This window comes from Pocillopora verrucosa, chromosome 8 (assembly GCF_036669915.1).
Source record: "Pocillopora verrucosa isolate sample1 chromosome 8, ASM3666991v2, whole genome shotgun sequence".
NCBI lineage: Eukaryota > Metazoa > Cnidaria > Anthozoa > Scleractinia > Pocilloporidae > Pocillopora > Pocillopora verrucosa.
The window spans coordinates 7693637-7716035 of NC_089319.1; the positions used below are offsets into that span (position 1 = coordinate 7693637).

General features: G+C 37.3%; 1 protein-coding gene across 8 annotated transcripts in view; it reads left to right on the forward strand.

Moving 5' to 3' along the window:
• Positions 1 to 1810: 1810 nt before the first annotated feature.
• The window catches only part of LOC131793237 (atrial natriuretic peptide receptor 1), a 35816-nt gene continuing 15227 nt past the window's right edge, over positions 1811 to 22399 (forward strand). The window contains exons 1-4 of one of the 8 annotated variants that reach the window (XM_066170913.1): positions 4053 to 4254; positions 13029 to 13182; positions 17377 to 17465; positions 20648 to 21336. In XM_066170913.1, the coding sequence (XP_066027010.1) occupies positions 20959 to 21336 (378 nt within the window). In that variant the 5' untranslated portion in view covers positions 4053 to 4254; positions 13029 to 13182; positions 17377 to 17465; positions 20648 to 20958. Of the gene's footprint in view, positions 2063 to 4052; positions 4255 to 10096; positions 10281 to 13028; positions 13183 to 15948; positions 16009 to 17376; positions 17466 to 20204; positions 20344 to 20647; positions 21337 to 22399 lie in introns of those variants that run through there. The other 7 variants (XM_066170914.1, XM_066170912.1, XM_066170917.1 and 4 more) reach the window with 7 other exon arrangements.

Below are 22399 nucleotides of genomic sequence, written 5' to 3' on the forward strand. Positions count from 1 at the left end.
GCCTCAGTTTTTGTACTGTATGGCTTTTTGGCCGGATCATTCATCTATTATTTGGTTCTTTCTGTGGAGTCTTTACTTGATGTTACCGATTTTTCTTATCGTATATTGTTACGGAAAAGTTTTCTTAGTTGTAAGGCACCATAATATTGCTGTTATACCCTCATTACGACAGAATAATGCGACCACCACTCGCGCAGAAGAATTCCGCACCTGCAGAATTCTTTTTGCTTCAGTAATTGGCTTTTGCGTGTGCTGGCTTCCCTTAAGTGTCTTTGAAATATTAGTTCGGTGGGTTAATCAGCCGGCTCTGTCTGTGCCTTCGATGTTCGCCTATGCTAGTGCGTGGATTAATCCTTTGATATATGGCGCCATGAATAGATCAATGAGGAAGGAATTTCTGAAAATACTGCGGTGTCGAAAAGCTGATCAGGAATAAACATTATGATATCGCTGGCAGCGCCCGTGGGCAATATATATAGCGAGTCTTGATTGGCTACCCGAGCGGCAAAGATGGACCCATCTTGACAGAACGGAGTTGCCGAGCGGACTTACAAAGTTCATTATTCTCGGACAATGTCGGTGATGAAGACGCCAAAAACGGCAGATGAAAGTCAAAAAAAAAAAAACATGAAAGACATTCGTGATTCTGAATAAAGCTAAATCTTTTGGCTGCATGTATGATAAGTCCCTTATTGACCAGACTTGTTCAGTCAAGATGGCTGGATATTAGCGTTGTTCTCTTTTGCATTTTTATCGACCTCAACTTTGTCTCTGTCCTTAAAAACTTAAAAAGAAGAGAACTTGGCCAATATCCAGCCGTCTTGACCTCACGCTTGGTCAATAACGCATATTTATTAACCAGGCCCTCCCCGCTTAACTCCTCCCCCATCCCCTCCCCCCTTTGTTCTTCACTTAACAAACCCCTGAGTTCCATTTTAGCGGAAAAAAAGGAAATGAAAAAAAAAAAAACTAAGAAAGAAGGAAAAAATCGAAAAGAAAAAAATTAAAGGGGGAAGAAAAAGTAACTGAACAGAAAAAATAAAAGGCGAAGGAAAGAAAGTAGGAGAAAGAAAAGGAAGAGAAAGGAAAGGGAGGAGTGGGAAATAAAGGGAGGAGTGGGAAATAAACGGAAAAAAGGAAGAAAGGAAAGAAACGGCAAAAGAATTATCCGGGCCCCAATCAGTTTGAATAATGTCGCACCGACAAGATGAAAAACAGCTATTTGTTTTCTCCTTGTTGGTTTTACCAGGTATGTGGAGCATGGACTCAACCACTGAATCTTTAAATGAGGAAAGGATTTTTTATCCACTTTCGCTAAAAATTTGAGTTTCCTTTGTCTTAGTAGTGCACAACTACTTCTGCCCTTGAGTTGTCTTGTGATATTCCTCTAGTTCACAGAAACTAAATGAAATTAAACTTGTGTCAACCCAACAACTAAAGATACGTTTTTATCGAAGACGAGGTTCTGGCCGCGCGCTATCGTCTAAGATACCGCAAATCTCGAATGTATAAAACAAAATTTTACACAAACTCGGTCAATATCGTAAATGCCTTTCAAAAGCAAATTCAATGATTACTACTTTGAGCCGGTGAAATGAACAGAAAACCTCTCATAGAATCAAGGTATGAATTTACGCGGTGATCGAACAGTGTAATTGGCACAAAGAATGCGACGCCTTTTTTCACAATCACCTATGTTCACCACGATTGAAACAGACTGGCCTTAACAGGAAAGGGTTACAACAGAGTTTTGTTCCCATGAATCAGTGCAATTTCGGAACACGATTATATTTCATGTTGGACACTTGCTGTTAACAAGAAATTTTGGAAGTCTGCTTGATCTTCTAGCCTAATGTAATCCTCACTTCCCGTTTGTTACTTCAATTGAATAGTAGACTTCGATTTGGTGTGAGTTGATTAGTTCAAACCCATTTTCTTGTCCGAAGATTGTCACTGTTTTGGAGTTCCCACTCTGTTCAGCTTAAGAAGAGTCGTGTACATGTACAGTAATCGAAGATTGTAATTTCATCGCCGCAGATTCGATCAAGAATAGCCGTGTGAGGTAAGTAACCTAACGATAGAAAGTATAATTAGCAAAATCGTTTGTAAAGGTGCAACAAGGGACTTTCACACCAGGCAATAATAATTAAAACTTGTCACATCCGCGCTTTGTCTTTAATTCTAAGTGCAAAACTGTGTATCATCAATATAGCGTGAACCGATAGTATCGAAGATGTCGATGCGATATCAGGAAGATTAATTCCCTTCAGCGAACGGTGGCTTAGTAACAGTAACTCTGATAAATGGACACTCATTCATTATTAATATTATTGTAGTCGGTGTTTTCCGCAGACCGCTCGACTTTTCACGCGTAACATCGCTGCTCCTTCGAGAGTGCGCACAGGTTCAGTAAATTGTGAAATCATTCAATTGACATTACTGTTGTTATGGACTGATTTTATTGTTAAACAAATAGGTGAAGTTCTATTTGTTATGAACTTCGAAATCTTTCATAGTGGTAAGTCCTTTACTGTCTTTCTCTCGTTCATTATCATCTCGCCGTGTTGTTCTTGGCGAGGCTACGGCTAGTGTCTTTTTCTTGTTTATGGATCGTGATGAAAGTTTGTCGTCATTAAGCAAACAGTTTCCACATCAACGATTTTCAAAAGAGAAAGAAACGGAAAAAGTAAAATTTAAAATAACACATTACGTAAATATATAAATATTTTTCCAACATGGCTGCGTCTGTTGTCTGTGAAAAAAATTGTTATGCTTTCCTTGTACGTTTTTTGTCAACGGGAGGTGTGCTGAATTAATATTTTCCAGCTTTGAGCTTTTTATAATGATAAGCTCTTAAAAGCTAAATGCAGCGCCTAAACTAATTAATCGCCAGACACACGAAACCATACTTGCCAGATGTGGAATGACACGGATTTGTTAAAATCCCCTGTCATAATAAAATAAAAAAAGTGTCAAAAAATTCGCCCCTCAGACAATTCGCTCCGGGCAATTAGCCACCAATTTCTAGACAATTCGCCCCTGATGTGAAAACGCCAAAATTATTGTAGAAAACATAGTTTTTGTCACAAAGCAATTATTTCTTGAAAAAAGAAGAAAGCTCGACTACTCGAGTCGACCGAAACAAAATAGTTTATCGATAGTCAATCGCGTAAGCAGCGAAAGCGAAAACCTACAGTCGAGCGGTAATAATTTTTAAACCTCGACTACTGGGTTCAAATACTCACACGTTTCCTGGTTTATTGAAGTGTAAAACACGAAGCCTTTTCAACGTATAAAGGATTGCAGGTCACTGTAGTTAGCTCTTTTATTATAGATACAATTGTTCAGATACAAAATAGATAAATTCGACCGCAGATAATTTTGTGTCATCCACGATAGCTACGATCGACTCGGCTGACTGGCTAGCTAGAGTAGTGGAGCTTTCCTTTCCTTTGGTAAATCAATAACTTCGGTGTTTTCGCATTGGTGGCGATTGTCTACAAATTGGGGGCTAATTGCCCGAGGGGCGAATTGTCCGAATACCAAATGAAAATTGTCTGTAGTTAATTTAGTTAACTTGAATTTGGCAAACTAAAAGCAGAAAGTCTTTGCGGTTTAAGGCGGCTCCGACCAGAATGCCGAGTTGTCAATACATGCAAGAAAATATAGTTTGTGCTTTGATAGATCTGTTGATATTCGGTCTTCGGTCAAATTGATAAAAGGTCAGTCATTTGTCGCTGCAGCAAGAACCATTCTATGTATGCGTATTTAAAGAGAAGCGACAAACATATAAATTTATAATAGGATGTTACGTAGCACAACATAAATTACTTATTCGCATGGAACTTCCTGCCACTTACATCTTGACCTTTTCCCCCCTTCCCCCGCACAAGGAAAAAAGCGAGCAGGAATCTTCTCAGATCAAGGTTATCTCAATTCTTAATCCACGTACGATTGAATTGATTAGAGAACACAAGTCATATTTAAACAGGAATACACGGAGAAAAATGAGTTTAAGTGCGAGTGAAGTCGCTCGAAAAGTAAGCGAATTTTGGTGGATAAAACTGTAAGATATTCTAACATCGTTCCGGTTTGAGCATTCGTGACCAAGTCTCTACCGTGACCAATGCGTGTTCCCTCTTGGGGGTCTTCTACCAGTCGTTTCCGAAACAACGCAACACAGATTACAAAGGTTGCCTCTGTCAGTGCTTGTTGTGTGGATTGGAGACAGTTAAGGGTTTCCTTGCCGCTCAAGTAAGTTGCTACTCATATTCAGATGTGTCGTGTCGGAAGGAAAGAAAAAAATTAATGGAAATTCGGCTTGCGCCACCAGTAATACATTGTTATTGTTGCTGTTTTCTTGCAATTCATTGTGCCATGTGATATTGCTCGTTCACCTCAACAAACTCCATGATGAATTCGCTAGTGATTATATCTTGTGAACGGAAGCAAACAGTTGACGCAATTTTGGTTCTGTTTAAATTTGTGTTTGTCAGCGCCAATGTGACAAAACTGGTTAACGTTCAAGTTCGCTTGAAACCTCGTGTACGGTCCTTGATTCGTTTGAGGTCCATTGAATTCGTCGGCAAACGCCTTTATGTAAGGATTTTTGGTTTTCGATTGCATTTGCTATGTTTCCGCTCCGAAATTTGCCAGAAAATGGAAGATTTACAAAGGATTAAATATTTAAATTCCTACAAATATCAAGATCATCGAGAAAGTACATGTTATCCTAGTGACGGCCAACTGTGTAGCCTTTCAACTAGACCGAACTAAGATAACTGACGCTTGGATGGTTACCAGCCTTCGTTGAAATTCTGATGACGTTGAAGTACTTATGAAATACTTATGACGGCTGATTGTAGAGTCTTCGACTAGACTAGATCCAGATCAAATGAAACTGTGACGGTCGTTAGTATTCGTTCGGCACTGAGTCACCTCCCAGCAGGTGTTTGGTAGTTTTAAATTTTTCAATCTCTTTTTAAAAACAGCAAGATAACAAGACAAAGTATATGCAATTTCTTGCGGTCAAAGTCGATTCCTTCCACAACGCGCAAATTTACTAGTTTGAAACTTCTGCGTCCATATTCTTAAATCAACTCTAATATTTCGTTATATTGCTTTTCTTTGTTTACTTGGCGTTAATTTATAAATTCTTACGATCTGCTAAGTTTTAATCTCCGAATAACGACGTATTATTAGAAAGGAAGTCATTGAAATAATACACCGAAGATGTCCTCTCGTACAGCCAGATTTAGACAGGATAATCGCAAACCGTGAGCAAAACCTGTTTAAAATATCTCGGAAAATTGCCCTTCGGTCCTTAGATACCGCTTTATAACAATTTTTTTTTTTGTTTTTTTTTGGGGGGGGGGGGGGGCCTTCAATAGACCTAAGCAGTTCACGGATTTATAAGAGCAGTTTCGAAAAGAAAAATGATGAAAGTGCGACGTCCGTTTAACACGACCCAGAGAAGCTTTCACTTCGAAGTGAATGGACACTTGAGTAGAGGGAGGAGAATTCTAGTCGAGAGACAATTTACGGCGAAAAAGTCTCGACATACAAGGCTTTAAAAAATCTTAATAATTGAATTAAATAAATAGTAATTATGATTAAGAACTTGCTACATGAAATAAGCCGATGAATTGATCCAATAGTCAGCTAACAAACAATGATAATAGATATTGGTGGATCAGAAACGATTGAGATGGGTTCGATTAATGCAAGCGTAGTTTAAGATCGGTTTGCAGTTCGATCAAAATGATGGTAGAAGATTTGTTGAGTACGTGACAATCATAGACAGCCTAACGGGGTAGTGGGAACTCCAGGCAATTTGATCATCAGCTTAATTAAGAAAGGTGACGTGACGAGCGTTTGAGTCGAGAAGCTTTTAAACCCACAATTTCTTGTGCGAAAGGAAGTACATAACATAACAAAACACAGGCTCTCATTCGTAATGTTAGTTACACAGCGAGACATGTAAAATTTGCACATAACTATAGAAATGTAAGGGAACAAAAAAAAGGCATTTTTAAAGGGAAGATTGTTGTTTATGCCTCGGCGACAGCACTTCATCGAACCATATCACGATTCTTGCAACTTTATACACCAGCAGATTTAAATAACTTTTAGGTTCGTCAAATGCAATATGAGCCAGTCTTTCCTATCTTCAGCCATAGTCGTTTTGTGTCAATCATTCCTCTTATTCAGGTGTCTATCGTTAATATGAAAATGAAATTTTGTGGTTTTCCTCTTGTTGTGACTGAAGCATGGCAACGAGACCACTTTGTTTTGTTGCAACATCAGTTTTCTGTTCCTCCTGCAATACTGAAATTTTGTTTGAACTTCCGTTCAGCATAAGTGTTCCATGTTATCGTTAAAGTTAGTCATCCCTGTTAGCTATGAGTTCCACTACGGCTTTCAATTATTTAAATCACTGCCACTTGAGAAATATTGTCAATCAGGCTTAATGGATCGCATTGTGATCAAAAGTTTAAAATATAAAAGATAAGGTACTTGAGTAAACAACGTCTATTAGACACGAGCTCCAAATGACTGATGATTTGTAAATTAACTCGAAATATTTATCGCATTCCACATTAATCTTTCAAGGTTTTGTTTCATGTTGTGCGAATTCTTTTTGTTTATCCGCTCTTTTAAGCTGTGTTTTTTTTATTCCCATACGAATTTTAATGAATTAAAAATGTGTGTCACACAACATTTTTTTTATGCAGTTGAGAGCGAGTCACGATTTACGTAAGTGATGAAACTGAAGCATACGTTATATAATGTAATAAAAGATAGTTAATTTGTGTTTTTAAAGTGTTGGCGTGTCTTCACCTTTGACGCAATCGAACGTGACCGGATTCGTGAACTTTTGACTTGTACGCCTTCACATGGTGCGTTTTTCGGAAAGTTCGGCCCGAAGGAATAAAAGAAATTCATGTCAATTTGAGTCTTGGCCGCTTGCGCTTGACTAGTTTGACTTTGAATGCGCAAATCGCATTGTATTAACCATCAACAGCCTGAGATTCCCTAAAATTCCCTTCTTTTTACGAAAAAATGTCGTGGATAGTGGTTTCTAGATCTCTTGTTAAGAGAATAAAAACATTTGTGTCGTAACTCGTTGTTGACACAATCCTAATGTAAACAAAGGGGCTAAAACGCCGCCTACTTACGGTCAATTATGTCTGTATTTACTGTCTTTACGTCTCCAATATGACATTTTAAGACTTTCAACACTATAATAAGTAAATCCCATTTCGTTTCGCTCTTTTTCTTCCTCTTACGGTTAATTGTTTTAATAAACTCACTCTCAGGTGTCTGTAAAAATCTCAGACAGTCTTGCAAACAGGAAATGCCTAGCAAGTTTACCTCAGTAAACATTTCCACGGAGTAATTCTGTCTAAGATCGATTATAGACAGCAGAAAAAGCGTCAATTTTTCCTAATTTTCAGTGCTTTAATGAAGTTTGAAAGAAGAAGGCAAATAATTCGGAATGAAGAGAGGTTACAACCACGTTATCATGGATACGACACTGTATGTTGTTTCGTCAAATTTCATCCAAGACTGAGCCGGATAATTCAGTTGATGAACCTCGCACGAAGCCGCTTGAGAAAGTTCTGAACGTGCGATCGATTTACACATCTAAACCTGCTAATAGTAAATTTTGCATTCAATTCTACCAAAAAACTGAGAAATGGCTGCTCTACCATGTGTACAAATTCCTTCAATCATGTTTCAATAATTTTACGCTATTTCGTCAGCGGCTACGGTAGAAAAAGGAGCCGACCAAAGATGGCAGATTAGCCGGCGTTTTCGGTCAGCTAAGCGCAATACACGAGCGAAGGATGACCGAGACCTCGCCTAAAAAAAGAAAAAAAAGAAAATGAGGCCTGTTGTGCAGGCTAGTTCGCTTGTGTACAAGGCGCCGTCATTTCTTCAGACCTCGAACAAATACCAACACTTTGAAAAAAAACTTCCGACAGCTTTTTCTTATTTTTGCATACATTCTTAACATCGTCGTGCTATTAACAGGTAAATGCAGCTCCACTTACGGTCGGGTAACGACGCGTTTTCCAGCACATCAGCAGGTTATTAACTTAACCCGTTGTCAAGGAAACCTTACAACCAAATTTTTGTCGACACAAAAAGGTGATAAGAAGAGGGTGAAATATAAAAGAAGGGATATTGTTTGATCTTAGTTCAAATTTTATGAGGTGATATCAGAACGAGTATCCGGCAGAATCATGTCAGATCTTGGAGGGTTTCACCATATTTAGCCCAGTGAACCGGGATGATTCGGTTTCTTGTGTCCTATCTTACCTTATCCAAAAACAAACAATCGAATAAACAAAAATAATGTGTTCGAAAGAGAGGGCGGTTTGGCGCGACAAGGGTAGAAATTCTCCCAAATCAAGGCATCTAACTAAAAAATTTGGCGCAATTGTTCACTTCTGTGGCAGTGCTGAAATTTCCCATATGTTCCAAAAGAAGGAAAAATAAATACTGTCAAACTGGCAATATTGGTTAACTGTCTCGTATGATTAAGAAACAAGAGCACGCATTGAAAATACATATGCACGAACAGTAAACATTGATTCGTGCTCGCAAAGCATCTGTGTGAGCATCATGTTATAATGCCTTACGGCTTCTATGCAGGTTTTGAGCTCAACTTCCATCTAACTGCAAAATCAACTGGTCATATATCTTGATGGTAAAGCATTTAATCAATCACTCGGCTCCGATGTGTGATGAACAAACTTTTCTCGTGTTCTTCCAGCATCCCACGTGGGTAATTACGCCGGTAAACCAATAAAAAGAGAGGTCTACTGCATTTATAAAATGTGCTGAAAACAAAACACAGTTTCGCGTAGCAGGCGTAATTTTGGCGAGCGAGTGCTTAGGATTTTCTTCGTGAAAATTATGGTCGCCATCTTTTATTTTAAGACAGCGGAAGGCTGGGGAGAGAAAGAAATTTGTACCAAGCGGGGGGGGGGGTCCGACGGTCAAAAATAAGGCCGGTTGAATAAATGATTTGCGAACTCGCCCTTTCAAGACGCCTATGGTCTTACAAGTACAACGAGAGATAGGTTTTTTACCAATCAGAGCGGTCGTAGTATCTCACTTATTTTGTACTGATAGATATATCTCAACTGTTTACCGAGAGTCAGTTCTTTTAGGGTGAACTGGCGGTAATTTTACAGTTGCACAGTACGTTAAAGTTCCAATTAATGTAAGATACTTTTCCATTAAGAAAAAATTTTGAAGGTGAAAGATGACGCTTTCATTGCCGGGTGCATTCTTTTTTTAAAACATAAAAAAAAAAAAAATAGTTTTCTGCCCTGAAGCAATTTGTACTTAACAAGTAATGAGCTCCTGACCTAGATCAATTTAATGGCCCCGCTAGTGTTCACGAATCTTTCATATCTGAATGGGAGGGCATTAAAAGTACACATTGGAAGGTCATTTGTTCGATTTTCCCATCGGAGTTCTCAGAATTTTTTTTTGTTTTCCAGTAATATTTTTTGTCACTTTCATCATATCACTTTCATCATCGGGCTTAAAACTTTCTATCTTCTTTTCCGTCGTTTCAATATGTTTGCATTCGATCACTTAAGGACACTTTTCATAAACTTTTGGCACTTTTATGAAACCTTATACTTGCTTTGAAACCTCTCTGACGCCTTGCTATCACTCATAAATGGTGATTTCAGTTTTTTACAGAATTTATTAGCGCTCCTCACATTTCTTCTGGTCGAATATCTGCCACCTGCACTCAATCATTAATTGACGCTTAAGAAAAGCTTGGGAAAATCTACGATACCCCTTTTAATCTCTGATTTTTACTCCTTTCTCACATGCGTGGAGAATTTTCTTAAACAAAGTGGTAATCACAAAATAACGCGTGAATTCTTTTTTAATGTTTTAATGTTACCGTGTCATTTATTCACCATTGACATCACGTGATTTTTAATTCGAACACAGGTGCAAAGTTATGAATGAGTGGGTTTTACATGAAATCGTGTACATGCAAATTCATTTTACCGCAATTTGATGAGTTTCAAACACTCTTGGTTGAGCATGCACTAGAACCGTTCTAGTGCAATCTCTTGAATGCCAACAACCGCTCAAACTGTCAGGTTACTTGTCGATGAGTTCGTTTGACTAAATAGCTGTTTAAAGGGACTGAAAGAAAATGAGCTTCGCTTTTGCTACATCGACGCCAAGAACGTTGGTTTGGCATGATTTTTTTTACCTTTGGTTGTCAACTTAAAAGGGTAAGATGGTTTTTTTTTCAAGATTTGTAATTATGTGTGTGTGATCAACTAGACCGACGCTAGTGCACTACCGCGATCGGAGCACCTTTGATGTGAAACAAGACCTCTAGAACTCGGCTAGTCTTTCGCGGGATGCTTAAGCTAATTGAAAATAAAGCTATCAAGAAGCTTCACTTCCGAAACATGAGGCGTTTCTCTCTTCATGTTTTCCACGGATACAATTTTTCAGCAAGGAGCTCCATTGACGATAAGAATGATCTTTTACTGAAAGTAGTTAAATACGACCATCTGAGGGCTGTGAATATTTAGTCGTACTAAAGCGCCGAAGGTGACTGAACGACCCGTAGGTTCTTAAATTATGGAAAGTGACGGATTTTCTGTCGCTCTGGGAAACCCTGAAAAAAATAAAAAGTTCTCAAAATTTTTTTGGAGCTGGAGACACTGATGTCTGACAGGGGTCATATTTGCAAGAGTTTTTATTTTCTTCAAAAAGCTGTGATGTATTTTTACGATCGTCTGCGAAGTCTGAGTCAAGAACAAATTTCGTGGAAGTGTTATCTTTCTCATCAATAAATAGTTTACTAAATACGCAGATCTGAGCTTTTTTTTCCAAATTTTGTCCAATCCCAATTGCTATTAATCTTTAGAGGCAACAGACTTACGCGATAGGGTTTAAAACCGACTGTGAAAAAATAACCTGTGTTTGGGTCATTCATTGTTCGTTTTAAATTAATAAAACCTAAATATTGGTCAGATGGTTCGTTACTAAGTAAAAATGGTAATAATTAAATGCGGACAAAAACAAAGAGTCCTTAAGGTTTCATATCATATGTGTACTAAGCTGTTAGACGGGTTTTTGGCGGTCCGCTTTGAGTGTACTCAGCTTACACAAGATAATCGTATGTTTTTTTTAAAAGCAATACTATGCATTTCTATATGGAACATCTTTTACTAAAAAAACGGAAAGAAGTTGTCATATTTTTGGCAGTTTCACGAAACGTATGAAGTATACATTTTCGTTAATGTATTTTAGTCTCTTGATCTGCTGTTGAGAATATCTATACGTCTCGCCGAATCTAGCGACATTTCGGCGGGCGAGCGGGCTGCACTACAAGTTTTGAACCTTGGAAAATTGGAGGCATTTGAATCCCCTTGGATACATTACTGAAACTACAGAGGTCTGAAAACATCTTATTTTAGGTCGTAACTTCATTCAAGCGAAAATTGTGGGAATTTTATTTGCTTCACTGTAGTGGTAATTTGCTTTCAATCTCCTTGCTCTTTTGTGTAACTTTCGTAAGCGGTCTTGGTGAATTAGAAAGTGGAGGATGTAGTTAAGTCTCTTACCTTCCCAAGCAAGAAATCGTTTCCACAGTAAGTTTACATATGAGAGAAGCCAAGATAGATTTTCAATAGTAAGAGCAGGCGATATTACTGTCCGTCAATACGATGTTTATTTTTTTTTCTGTAAAATGATTTTTCTAGCCATTTATGAATTTATTTATTTTTTCAAGCTTCGTTTTAGTCACGCCGCTTAAAAACTGCAAACCATTACCAAGAGAACACGATATTCTCTTGTCGTTACTAGAAAGCTTCATTTCCCATCGTTCGATAGAAACGCCATACTTGCGAACTCTTCTTTACTTCTTTCCAGTTTCCCACGGTTCTACTAGGAAAGTTCAAATCGCTTTGGTTCGACTGACTTTCTAATCCACTCGTAAATTTTCACCGAGCGGCTCTTAGATGTAACTTTACGGTAAGCTTGGTCCATGTCCGGATACGCTGGTAATTGAGAACGAGTATGTAATTTCAGACTTAATTGCATGCTATTTAGCGGTAAGAATTTTAGTTCCGGTCAGGAAACTTGGCCTTTCATTGACACAATCGATAAAGAAGTCGAAATGCTCACGACTAATACTTAGGCTCATCCTTTTTCTAATCACTGCCCTTTTTATAACATCTTTTACCTTTCGATCGATTACTGCTATAATTGATCTATAGGGATGATGAAATAATCGAAGATAATTACTGAAAGGGAAACATATTGCCTGAATGTAAGAAGATGTCCAGGGATGGAAATTACCACAGTGGTGAGAACTAAATCTCGTTAAAATATTTCAACAACAGCATCGGTTTCATTCGTGGCCCTTTGACACCAAGGGGTGACCAAGGGTGAATTTCTCTTTACAAAGTTTATAAAATTTCCAGGCAGAGAAGGAATATCTTCTAATTCAGCGTCAAATTCTCAGAGTTTGAATTCCATAAAAGTACTGCAGAGACAGTGGAAAATTGTTATTTATATCGCAGGAGTGAAATTATTCACAAGTTTTTCACTCTCTCTAATTACACTGTGTACCAACAAAGTGGGATTATTGCATATTTTCGCTTGCACTCATTTATAAGGTTGTTGAATCGAGCCGAAGCTGGGACGTTAATTACTCAGGAGCAGCCTTGTCTTTCATTATACCGGAGACGAGAGAATATTTTAAATTAAAGCATTCCCTCACAATCTGGACAGAAAGTTGTTAAGTGTGGGAAATTATCAGGATTTTATAACCGCTTTTTTTAGTGTGCGTTGAACATGTTTTGCCATTTTCAAATCATTTTGGAAAATATCTCGCTTTCCTTTTCGTGCAAAGGATATCTTATTTATTTACTTTTAATTATTCCGTTCGAGTTCTTTTAATTTGCTTGTGGTTACATTTAGAAAAACCGGTGTTTTTCAACCTTTTTTTTTCGTTACCGCAGTCAGTGAGCCGAGACGAAGTTTTCCCTGTGTGTTTCCCAAGAGTTCGAATGTAAAGTGGATGACTGATTAAATTAGTTTTGTTGCTAAAGAAGAAAAGTGTGCAGTTCGGGAGCGGAAAAAATACTTATATTACCGTGAGTTGCAAATTATCTCGTAAGTATCCAAAAACTCCAAAATTTCTTTGTATTATGTCATGTGTAGTTCACCAGGGGGTATACATATCATTTCGTTATTTCTTACGTGATAATACTTTAAAATGATTTGCAACATTTGCTTGGAAGGTAGAATGTTTGTTAAAAGTTTCTTTTTTTTTCAATCCGCACATTACCAAAAGATGTCATCCATGCCAGATGGTTTTATGTAATAAATAAAGTGATGAGTTCTTGCGATCATACCATTTCACTAAAACAAAAGGGATTTGTTCGAAAATTCGGTAAGCAAGAGGTTTGGATTTGAATTTAGATTCAATCCAAATAATAACAATTATTATAACAATCATAAAATAGATGGTTAGTTTTCGCACCGAATATATTTCTTTTTTTTGCCCCTGCGAAAAGTTTGTTTGCTAGGAAAAAAAACTTAATTAACATGTTTCATATTCATTCAGGTAGAAATAACTCGATGTGCAATAAAATATAATTTCCTATAGACTTAACAAGGTGAAGGTGCGGTCATCACGTATTATATAGCTAACATTATCACCATATTAAAAACTAACGCTTAAAAATCGTCTTAAAACATGTCTGAAGACTGTGAGTACGTAACTGAACCTTTGTGAGTGGCAAACAAACCCTCCGAACACTCCCGATAAAACTTCGGATAAAAAGGGAGGCGGGACTTAAAAAGACAGAATCCTGCAGCGCGTTAACATGGTAATAATGATAAGTAACAATGACGATAATGTTGGTAAAATTCTAACAAGAGCACAAAGCTCCATTTCATTTCTCTTTCAAAACGACTCCTTTTTTTAGTATTATTTTATGTACTATTTCCGTCAAGCCAACACCGACCCGTGAACTAGCTTCATTGAATAAAAAAGTATTCTGATTTAAGCAAAAGAGTACTTTTCCCTTGTTTACATAGCCACGTCTAAACACGTTGAAAGAAATCGAGAAAGTTATGCAAATCTGAGAGGGTAAAGATTGAATTGAAGTTTAATTGAAATTACATTTAAAATTTAAGATAACTGCACGAGTTCATCCACTTGCACATACCTTACTAACAGTAATTGATGCAAGAAAAATAAGCAAAAGGAATAATATAAGCTTGGTTAATTTGAAGTGTTTTAAGAGCTCATTTTGGTGCGAAAAGGACGAAACGAACGAAACGAGAACCTTGATCCCGGAGTCGTGCCAAAAAATTTCTTTTTCCGTTTGAAAGCAGCACTTCGTAGCTCATAACGAGATAGAATCGCTCAATTCATAAGGCGTTTTACGAGAACAATTGATAAAATTGAATTTCCATACCAATAAAATTTTATCGTTCGTTTAAGGCAAGATAAAACAAAATAGATATCCTAACCATCAACACGAACAAATTCCAGGCATAAAGCGTTAGAGATGATGTTAAACATACATCAAATCTCCACCGAAAGACTCGTTGAAGTTCGCAGTAAATTAGTCATGTATTCAGTGAATGTTTGGTACTTTGTTGTAATGTTTGATTATTTTAACGACGTTACATTCAGTGACGTTCGTCTGTCTTTGTTTTGCGAATACTGATTAACGGCCATCTATGCAGATGAAAATTATCTGTGTTGTGTTGTCAGAAAGCTGTTTTACTTTCTGTTCCACCGGCTCAGTTTGTAGCGTTGCGTTATATAAATGTTGGAGGCTTTACATATAGCGGTTAAAGATTAATGGTAAGTCTGTTTATCCAGATCAAGCTTTTTTACGTGGATTATTTCTAATCTTTTTTATAGTAATAATGTGGTCGGTGCAATTCCGTATTCTCGATTTGTATGACATGAACTCTCTTCGCAAATAACCTTTTTAAAGCCGTTATTTGATTGCAATCAGTTGTTTGATAGCACATATAGTTATGTTAAGCCATATATTACCGAATATTACGGTAAAAGCTTCCTACATTTACTGTCTTCGTGAAAAACGACACTTGTTAAAATTTCTGCGTTAAAATGTAAATAGTGCCGAAGCATATTCCCACGGATACCCTTTTTTGTTTTAGTTGATTTTTCCCTCTTCAGGTTGATTAAAACAGATGAAGTAACTTTTGCTCGATTGTTTTCACGTTCTATGGTAGTCAAATATCAAGACCTGTTCGTGTGGAGACAATCTCTTGCTTATTTGCATATCGTTTTGACTTAGTATGGTTACCATGTAAATCATTGATAAATGTTGCCAAAGCGTCTTCCGAACAATCTGCGTACAAAGATCAAATGCTTAACCATAAAGTATTTTATCCTCACGCGTACAAGAGAAATAGATCGAAATCATTTAGAGACCTGACAGCGGTTCAAATCCTAAGTTTTTTTGATAATCTTGTTTTTATCTACCATTAATTAGCAACAGAAGCTAGACCTGTTTATGATATTTTAAGAGGTAATGAGCTTCAACGTGTTTATGATCCTCATTTGCAGAAAAGAGAAAAAAAATAGAAGCGGAGCTCTGTATACAAGAAGATATTCTATCCCAGTAAACCCTGATGGGGTTACCTGCGGAAGTTCCCACGCTAAACTGTTATTCACATTCGCGAAAAGCTGGAACATTTGGGCCTGGGTAAATCGATAAATAATCGAAGCGATAGAAATTTAATTTATATGCCATTGCATTTATTGCATCAGTTGGTAAACAGTCCACTATTAATTCGGAGTCGATAAGTGCAAGGAAATTTTAACTCTCGTAGTCTACAAATCAAACCACGTAAACATACTTGTAACCTTTAGATACGCTCTCTTCCCAGTATTTATGGAGCCTCATCTGAACTCTCGATGAAATGAAAGCACCGTCAACTGCGTCTCAGGTTTGCACAATCGTCTCGAATTCTACCAAATTCCCTGAGTTAAGAAAAATAAATCAATGTCTAATCGCTCTAATGCTGTGTAACAGCTTATATAACTTAAGAATTCCCTTTGTGGCCCCAAGAGATGCTCGCAGCCTTCTCGTGCGTTTTAGAAGAAACTTTTGCATGATTTTGTACAAGGCATATGAAAAGACGATCCGCATTTTAACTTTGATTAAAATGATTAAAGGCGAAATTCAAAGAGAAAGATTTTAAATGTTGCATTATGGGGAAGACACGGACAAGTCGCAATGAAAGTTCACCTCGTTTGTTATGGAAATTTTCCGGATAATCTTTGCCCTCGAGATACAGTTTTGTTACTGAAACAAGTCGCACAAATCTAATTGGTTTGCAAATGTGCAATGACCGCAGAATTAGAAACGGTGTCAGCGTCTTTCTGGCTAGGGTCATAAATTGAAGTTTTTGCCAGCCTGGAGTATTTTTAGTTACGGAAATATTAATTTAAACTCGTATACTTAATTATACAAACCCAACATGATTTCACTTTCAAATGGAAACATTGTATAACTTGAATTAAAAACCAACAATTAAACCCATCTTTTTTTAGTTATTTTGATTTATGGACAGTAAGATCCGCTGGGAGGCTTTAGTTTACTCAATATTCCCTAGGAATCACTTGTTTTTTCCGATGTTACATAAAAACAGTATGAAAATTCCATTTTCGTTGACTTCTAGTTTTCGTGTTGCTGGCTGTTACTGAATTGAATAGGGAGGATAAAAACTTCCAAATTCTCAGCTTGATATTGGTTTTTGGCGCCGACGATTGAAACTGAAAAAGCTGTCAATGATTAGTTGAGCGCTGATTCAATTTTTGCTGGAGCAGCTGTTTTCCAATGATTTGACCAGACTACTGTAAGGTTTTCTTTATCAATTGCAGAATGTCATTATTATTTTTCTCATATTGAAGTTGGTCTGAAGGTTTATAGAACCACGGCTTTCGTGAACTTCTTGTTGCATTAATTCGATGCATGTTAAAATGGATTCAATAGCGAGAAATGCTTTGTTGTATAGATTAAAAAAACCTCCCGGGCTTGGGCTTCTTGGGTTTCTTTAAAAGTTTATTTAAAAGTTTACAAAAAGCTCAAGTTTTCATTCATCTTTAACACAAAATTACCGTTACATAAAAAACCCGTCTAACAAATCCCTGTATGGGTGGTGGGTCGGTGAAAGTCATTTACTTGTAAAATTACCCCGAATGTTTTTATACCGCTCGCTCCTGCATAAATTATTGTAAATCCATTTCCCCAGATCACGCCGGTGCCATTTAACCCTCACGTTCTTTTGACACTTCCTCTTAAAACCTGACAGGTCTTCATCTCGATTTGTCGCAATCACAGGAAGTTGGGCAGGTGTACTTCACAAATCTGTAAAGTTCAAGGCAGAAGACTTCAGACTTGGTTAGTATTTGATGATTCCCTTGTTCAATTCACACAAAAAAAATTCACGACATTTTGATCTTTATGTGTGAGTACTCAGTAAGAGAGGAATGCTCCTCTTGTCAGATGACAGATTTTCAAAGAGACGGGCATGCTTAAAAACAGTCTGAGAAATGTCGTGTCTAGCTTTTATGATAAGCATAACGTGACTTACGCCTAGTGTTTGGTTTGGTTTTTGCTCCGCCAGTATATTGTTCAAGGTTTAGGACTTTAGAGACCGTAACCTTGGAAATTTGTTTCACTTTTGTTCTTCCTCTTGTGTATGTTTTGACTTTATTTACTATGTGTGAGGCGAACAAACATAGAAAGCAAAGGTTTGGTAATATTATCTGCGAATTAACGACAAGTGTTTCCTAGAAACATGAATGGATACGTACATTTTTACCAAAGGATTTTAATTTTATACTTGAACTCTCATCACAGACGTTTTACGGGAGTCATTTTGTTGTTCCGTAAAATTTTCCTTCCAATAATCATCAGTTGGATGATATATATGAATATGCGTTTATTTTCAATACGAAATTTTTTTTTGTTTGATTTGACGACTGGGAATTAATGTCTACAGATAGACTCATTTGCAAATTTTCCGTTTTTCATAGCATGCCTGTGTAAGATTTGAATATTTTAGTTGTAATGTCAAGTGTAGTTACAAAGGAGTGTCGTTTTTAAGATGCAATTTCTTTAACTTTATCACAACAAGGAATCTTTCTTGTATAGAGCCTTTTAGAATTCCTTTCGGTTGTCAAATGCTACTTAAAAACGCCTGCTATATCACACAGAAGCGCGGTCTTTTTAGCTGACGATTATTTTGCTCGTCGCCAAAGTTTCTGCTTCCTTCAAGGGAAGGTCACTTGGGCAATTTTGATGCGCTAGTTTTCATTTAGAGACCTCCATAAACACGAAGACGAGGAAGGTACTAGCCTAGTATATCTTTTCTATCGCGCTTTAAAGGAAGCAAAAACCGTATGAAGGCAAAGGCAAACGTTACCAGCAACGCAGACTTTTTTAATCAACAGCGTAAACAATAAAAGAGCGTTTGGCATAGGAAGCAATTCAAGAATTAAACTTTGGAAGAAGGATAGTAATCGCCGAGATTAGAGTCGAGGTAAGAGTTTTACTTGAGAGTGGAGATAATTTTTCGCTCTGAAATCCACACAACATTTGTCAACGCACTATTCGGTAAAGGATGATTGAGATTGACCGGAACTATCACAGAATTTCAGTCAGTAGCTTTTGCGTTCGAGGAAAATCCTTCTAATAATGGTTTGAAATTTGGTAAGTTTCCCAGGACGCGGGACGGTCCATGAAACTGGCCAATCGCAAGAGCAGTTAAAAAGGTGACGAGAATGAGCACAAATATCTATTAGGAAAGTGTTAAGTCCTGAGTAAAGGAAACGTCTGAAGGAGGAAGGAGGAAGTAGTGCTAGATATTAAGTTTGTTTTTCTTTTCCATCGTTTATTATTGCTTTCGTATTTATTGATATGAAGTTTTCCTGGATGCTATCCTTGAGCCTATCCTTCGACCAAATTCAATTTTCCATGATCTATTTATCTTCGTTTAATGCAAACACGAAGACAGTACTACTTCCTTTAATTACAGTTTTCTAAAGAAATCCCTTTTTGGTTTGTCCTTTTTAGTGTAAAATTTCGATTTGAGAAAGATCCCGTACAATCTTCACCGGTAGGCGGCGTTGTGGGGGTTCCTATCAGTTGGAATCGTTAATTAAAAGGAGGCTTAATCCTCGCAAAGGGCTCTTTATCAATGACAATCAGCTAACAAATTCTTAATGAAATATAAGGATTAAGTTGTCTGCAAACGTTTGCTAAAGGCTACCATACTATTGAAATAATCGAAAGATGTTCAACATTCATTTTGTCTCGAGCGCGAGGAAAAAGATCTTTGAGTCCGTCGCAGGATACGAACCAGGTCTGATTTTGCAGTCGGCTTCTCGTGATTGAGCCACAGGGTTCCTACTAGCGAGCTTGGCTATGCACTACAGCAGATTCACATGTGTAAATTGCTTTCCAGTTTTTGTTTATTTTCTGCGAATGATTCACTTGTATCCAGCATAAAGCAACTGTTGAGGGTGTGAGGTTGTCAATCACCTTGGCAACAGATCTAACTTGGATATCCTGATCTCCCCTCTTTTCGTTTGTTTGATTTTTGCTTTTTGTTTGCGTTTGTTGGACTTATTTCAGTATTTGGTTTCTGTTAGCGTACTTGTTTGTTTTTGTTTTTGTTTCGTTTAATAGATCCTCACAAGGAGATTGTAGTGTAAGTGATTATATGAAGTAAATCTTCAAAAAAAAAATGTAGTCTTCGAAGCGGCTCCTTGACACCTTTAGCAATAGAACCTATCGGAAAAACGATTTCTCTAATATTTTATTTTAAATATACTTTGAGGTTAAGTGCTACATTGAAATAACGAATTTTGTTACAGAAAACTTTTTGGCCCCAACATGTGGCTTTTTAGCTCAGTAAGAAGAAACACCCAAACAATACCTGGCATGAGGCATGGATAAATTCTTTGTGCAAGTTTTACTTCTTAATTGTGGTTTTATTTTCCGCGATTGCATTTTTCAACCTTCTTGTTAGGATAAATTTGTCATTTATCATTCAGAAGTCAAGTAGATGACTTACTTCATATATTATTGATGACGTTTACGTCGATAGAATTACTATGGCTTCTCGGTGACGGTGACTTTATCTCCTTTTGGAAGCAATTGTCTGAAACTGCAATTCGTGTGTTTAATGCAGTCTCATGTGTCATGCATTTGGAGGGTGATATAAAACATCTCCTAATTACGCCTGTGGGAATCAGTTTAACGTGCTCTGTCGGTAAGATAAGTTTAAATAAACCAAATTTTAAAGCTTTCTTTAATTTGTAAGTGCGTATTTTACCGCGTAATTGCATAGCTCTAAAAACCTGAAACGTAACAAATCTCGGAAGAGATTTTGGCTGTATGCATAAACAGGAACACTACATTGTTATTCACTGCGATCATAGTATCTTTTCCTGTCCACGAGGCTGATAAATGCAGTATAATCGATCGTGGTGGAGAATAGGTGTTTCATGATGCAATTAGTGTAATTCAATTTTTTTTTTTAGACTTGTCTCACTGTATTTTTTCTCCCTTTTCAGAAGGTCCTGAAAATTAACGCGTCGCCTGAAGAAATACTCAGCGATGGCCCAAAGAGCGGTAAAATAAACACCGGATGCATTTGATAATTCAAACTGCTTTATTGTAGCAAGAAAACCGGATAACTTGTATTTGCGACCTAGCCTTGTTTTCTGCGGAATTGAAGACGTTTTTGCAAGCATCATCGACAGATACATTAGCAGACACGTTATCATCTCTTGAATGAAGCAAATTTAACCGACGCATATCTAGTAAACCGCACTTGATTCGAAAGCCTGAAACACTTCTGCCTGTCAGAGATACGAGAACAATCATGACACGAAAACGAACTACACTCGCGCATAAGATTTCCCTAGTCTTACTACTGATGCTTGTGTCTAGAGCTGAAGCAAACTATACTCTGGGCTTGCTTATTCCTATGACTGATGCGGATTACCCAGAGAATGGGCAATATTATGCTTCCGCGATGAGTATTGCGGTGGATGCTGTAAACAGACAGCAGAACCTCTTACCAGATCATAACATTTCTTTTATTTGGAACGACACTGCGTGCTGGAAGGAAGATACGACCATTCGTGGGTTGTTGCACCAGATGTACGAAGCTAACGTTGCAGCGATTATTGGACCGGCTTGTTTGTGTAATACTTCTGCCCGCATTGCGGCTTCCTTTGACCTTCCCATGATTTCTTACGTAAGTACACATTTTGAGTTTATTCGTTTAGACAAGTGTATGAATAGGCACGGTCCTTTATTGTTTGCCTTTCTCAAGCTTTGTATTTTCAACCAATGTGGGTTTTTATCAAGGAAAATCAACTGAAACAGTTTCATTTTTCTCACCTATGTTTGTAACACCTTTTCCGTAATGAAATTCTTCTTAGTTAATTTATCGTTTTCATATTAGCATTTTCAAGGAAAATCGTAAGAGGTTTACATCCCGCGGTAAATTTAGACCGCAACACCTGGTTTTAATCAGTGAAGAAACTCCTAAATTTTTTAATAACGGAAATCTCTTCTCCTTTTCTATCCTTGAGCCATAACCCTGAATGCACTGAACTCTTGGTTCAATCGAATTTTTCTCGCAGATGGCCTCGCCTTTTTTCCTTGGTACTTTATTTTATTTTTTATTCGGTTTCCTCGACATTTGATAATATTCTTACTATTTTGGCCCTCATCGTTGGGTATCTCTTCAGGGTGCCAATAAGCCAAAGCTCTCACGCCTTTTGAAAGGCTTGCCACAAACTCCAAAGGTTACATTGTCTGTGTTTTTAGGCTCAGCATGTTGCGTTTGATTAGTTTTTCTCCAGTTGGCATAACCGCAACTGTTCGTTAGGTACATAAAATTAATCAATCTAGCTTAAATTGATATAACCACTGTATCGAAAACACTGTTTAACTGTAACCCGAAAAGAGAGGAAATTTTCGGTTTCCGCCAATGCTGATTGGGAAAACTGAAAAAGGAAACCTAGGGGGCATCGATTGTGAAATTTTTAAATGAAATAAAGTTGAGAATTTATGAAAGCGCATCAGGTGAGGGGAGAAATACAAAAGCTCTCCGACTGTCCAGTAGAAAGAACGTATGAATAGTGGTTAGATGTGACTTAATATTTTTTCTCTGCCATAAATATTAACATTGCATTGTCTTTGATTTCGTATTCATACTGCAAATGAAAGTCGGCCCATTTCAAACTTTATTTCCGTTCACCCCATAACTTTTCCTTCTTTCGTGACTTCAACATAATTAAAGCTGAATTTTA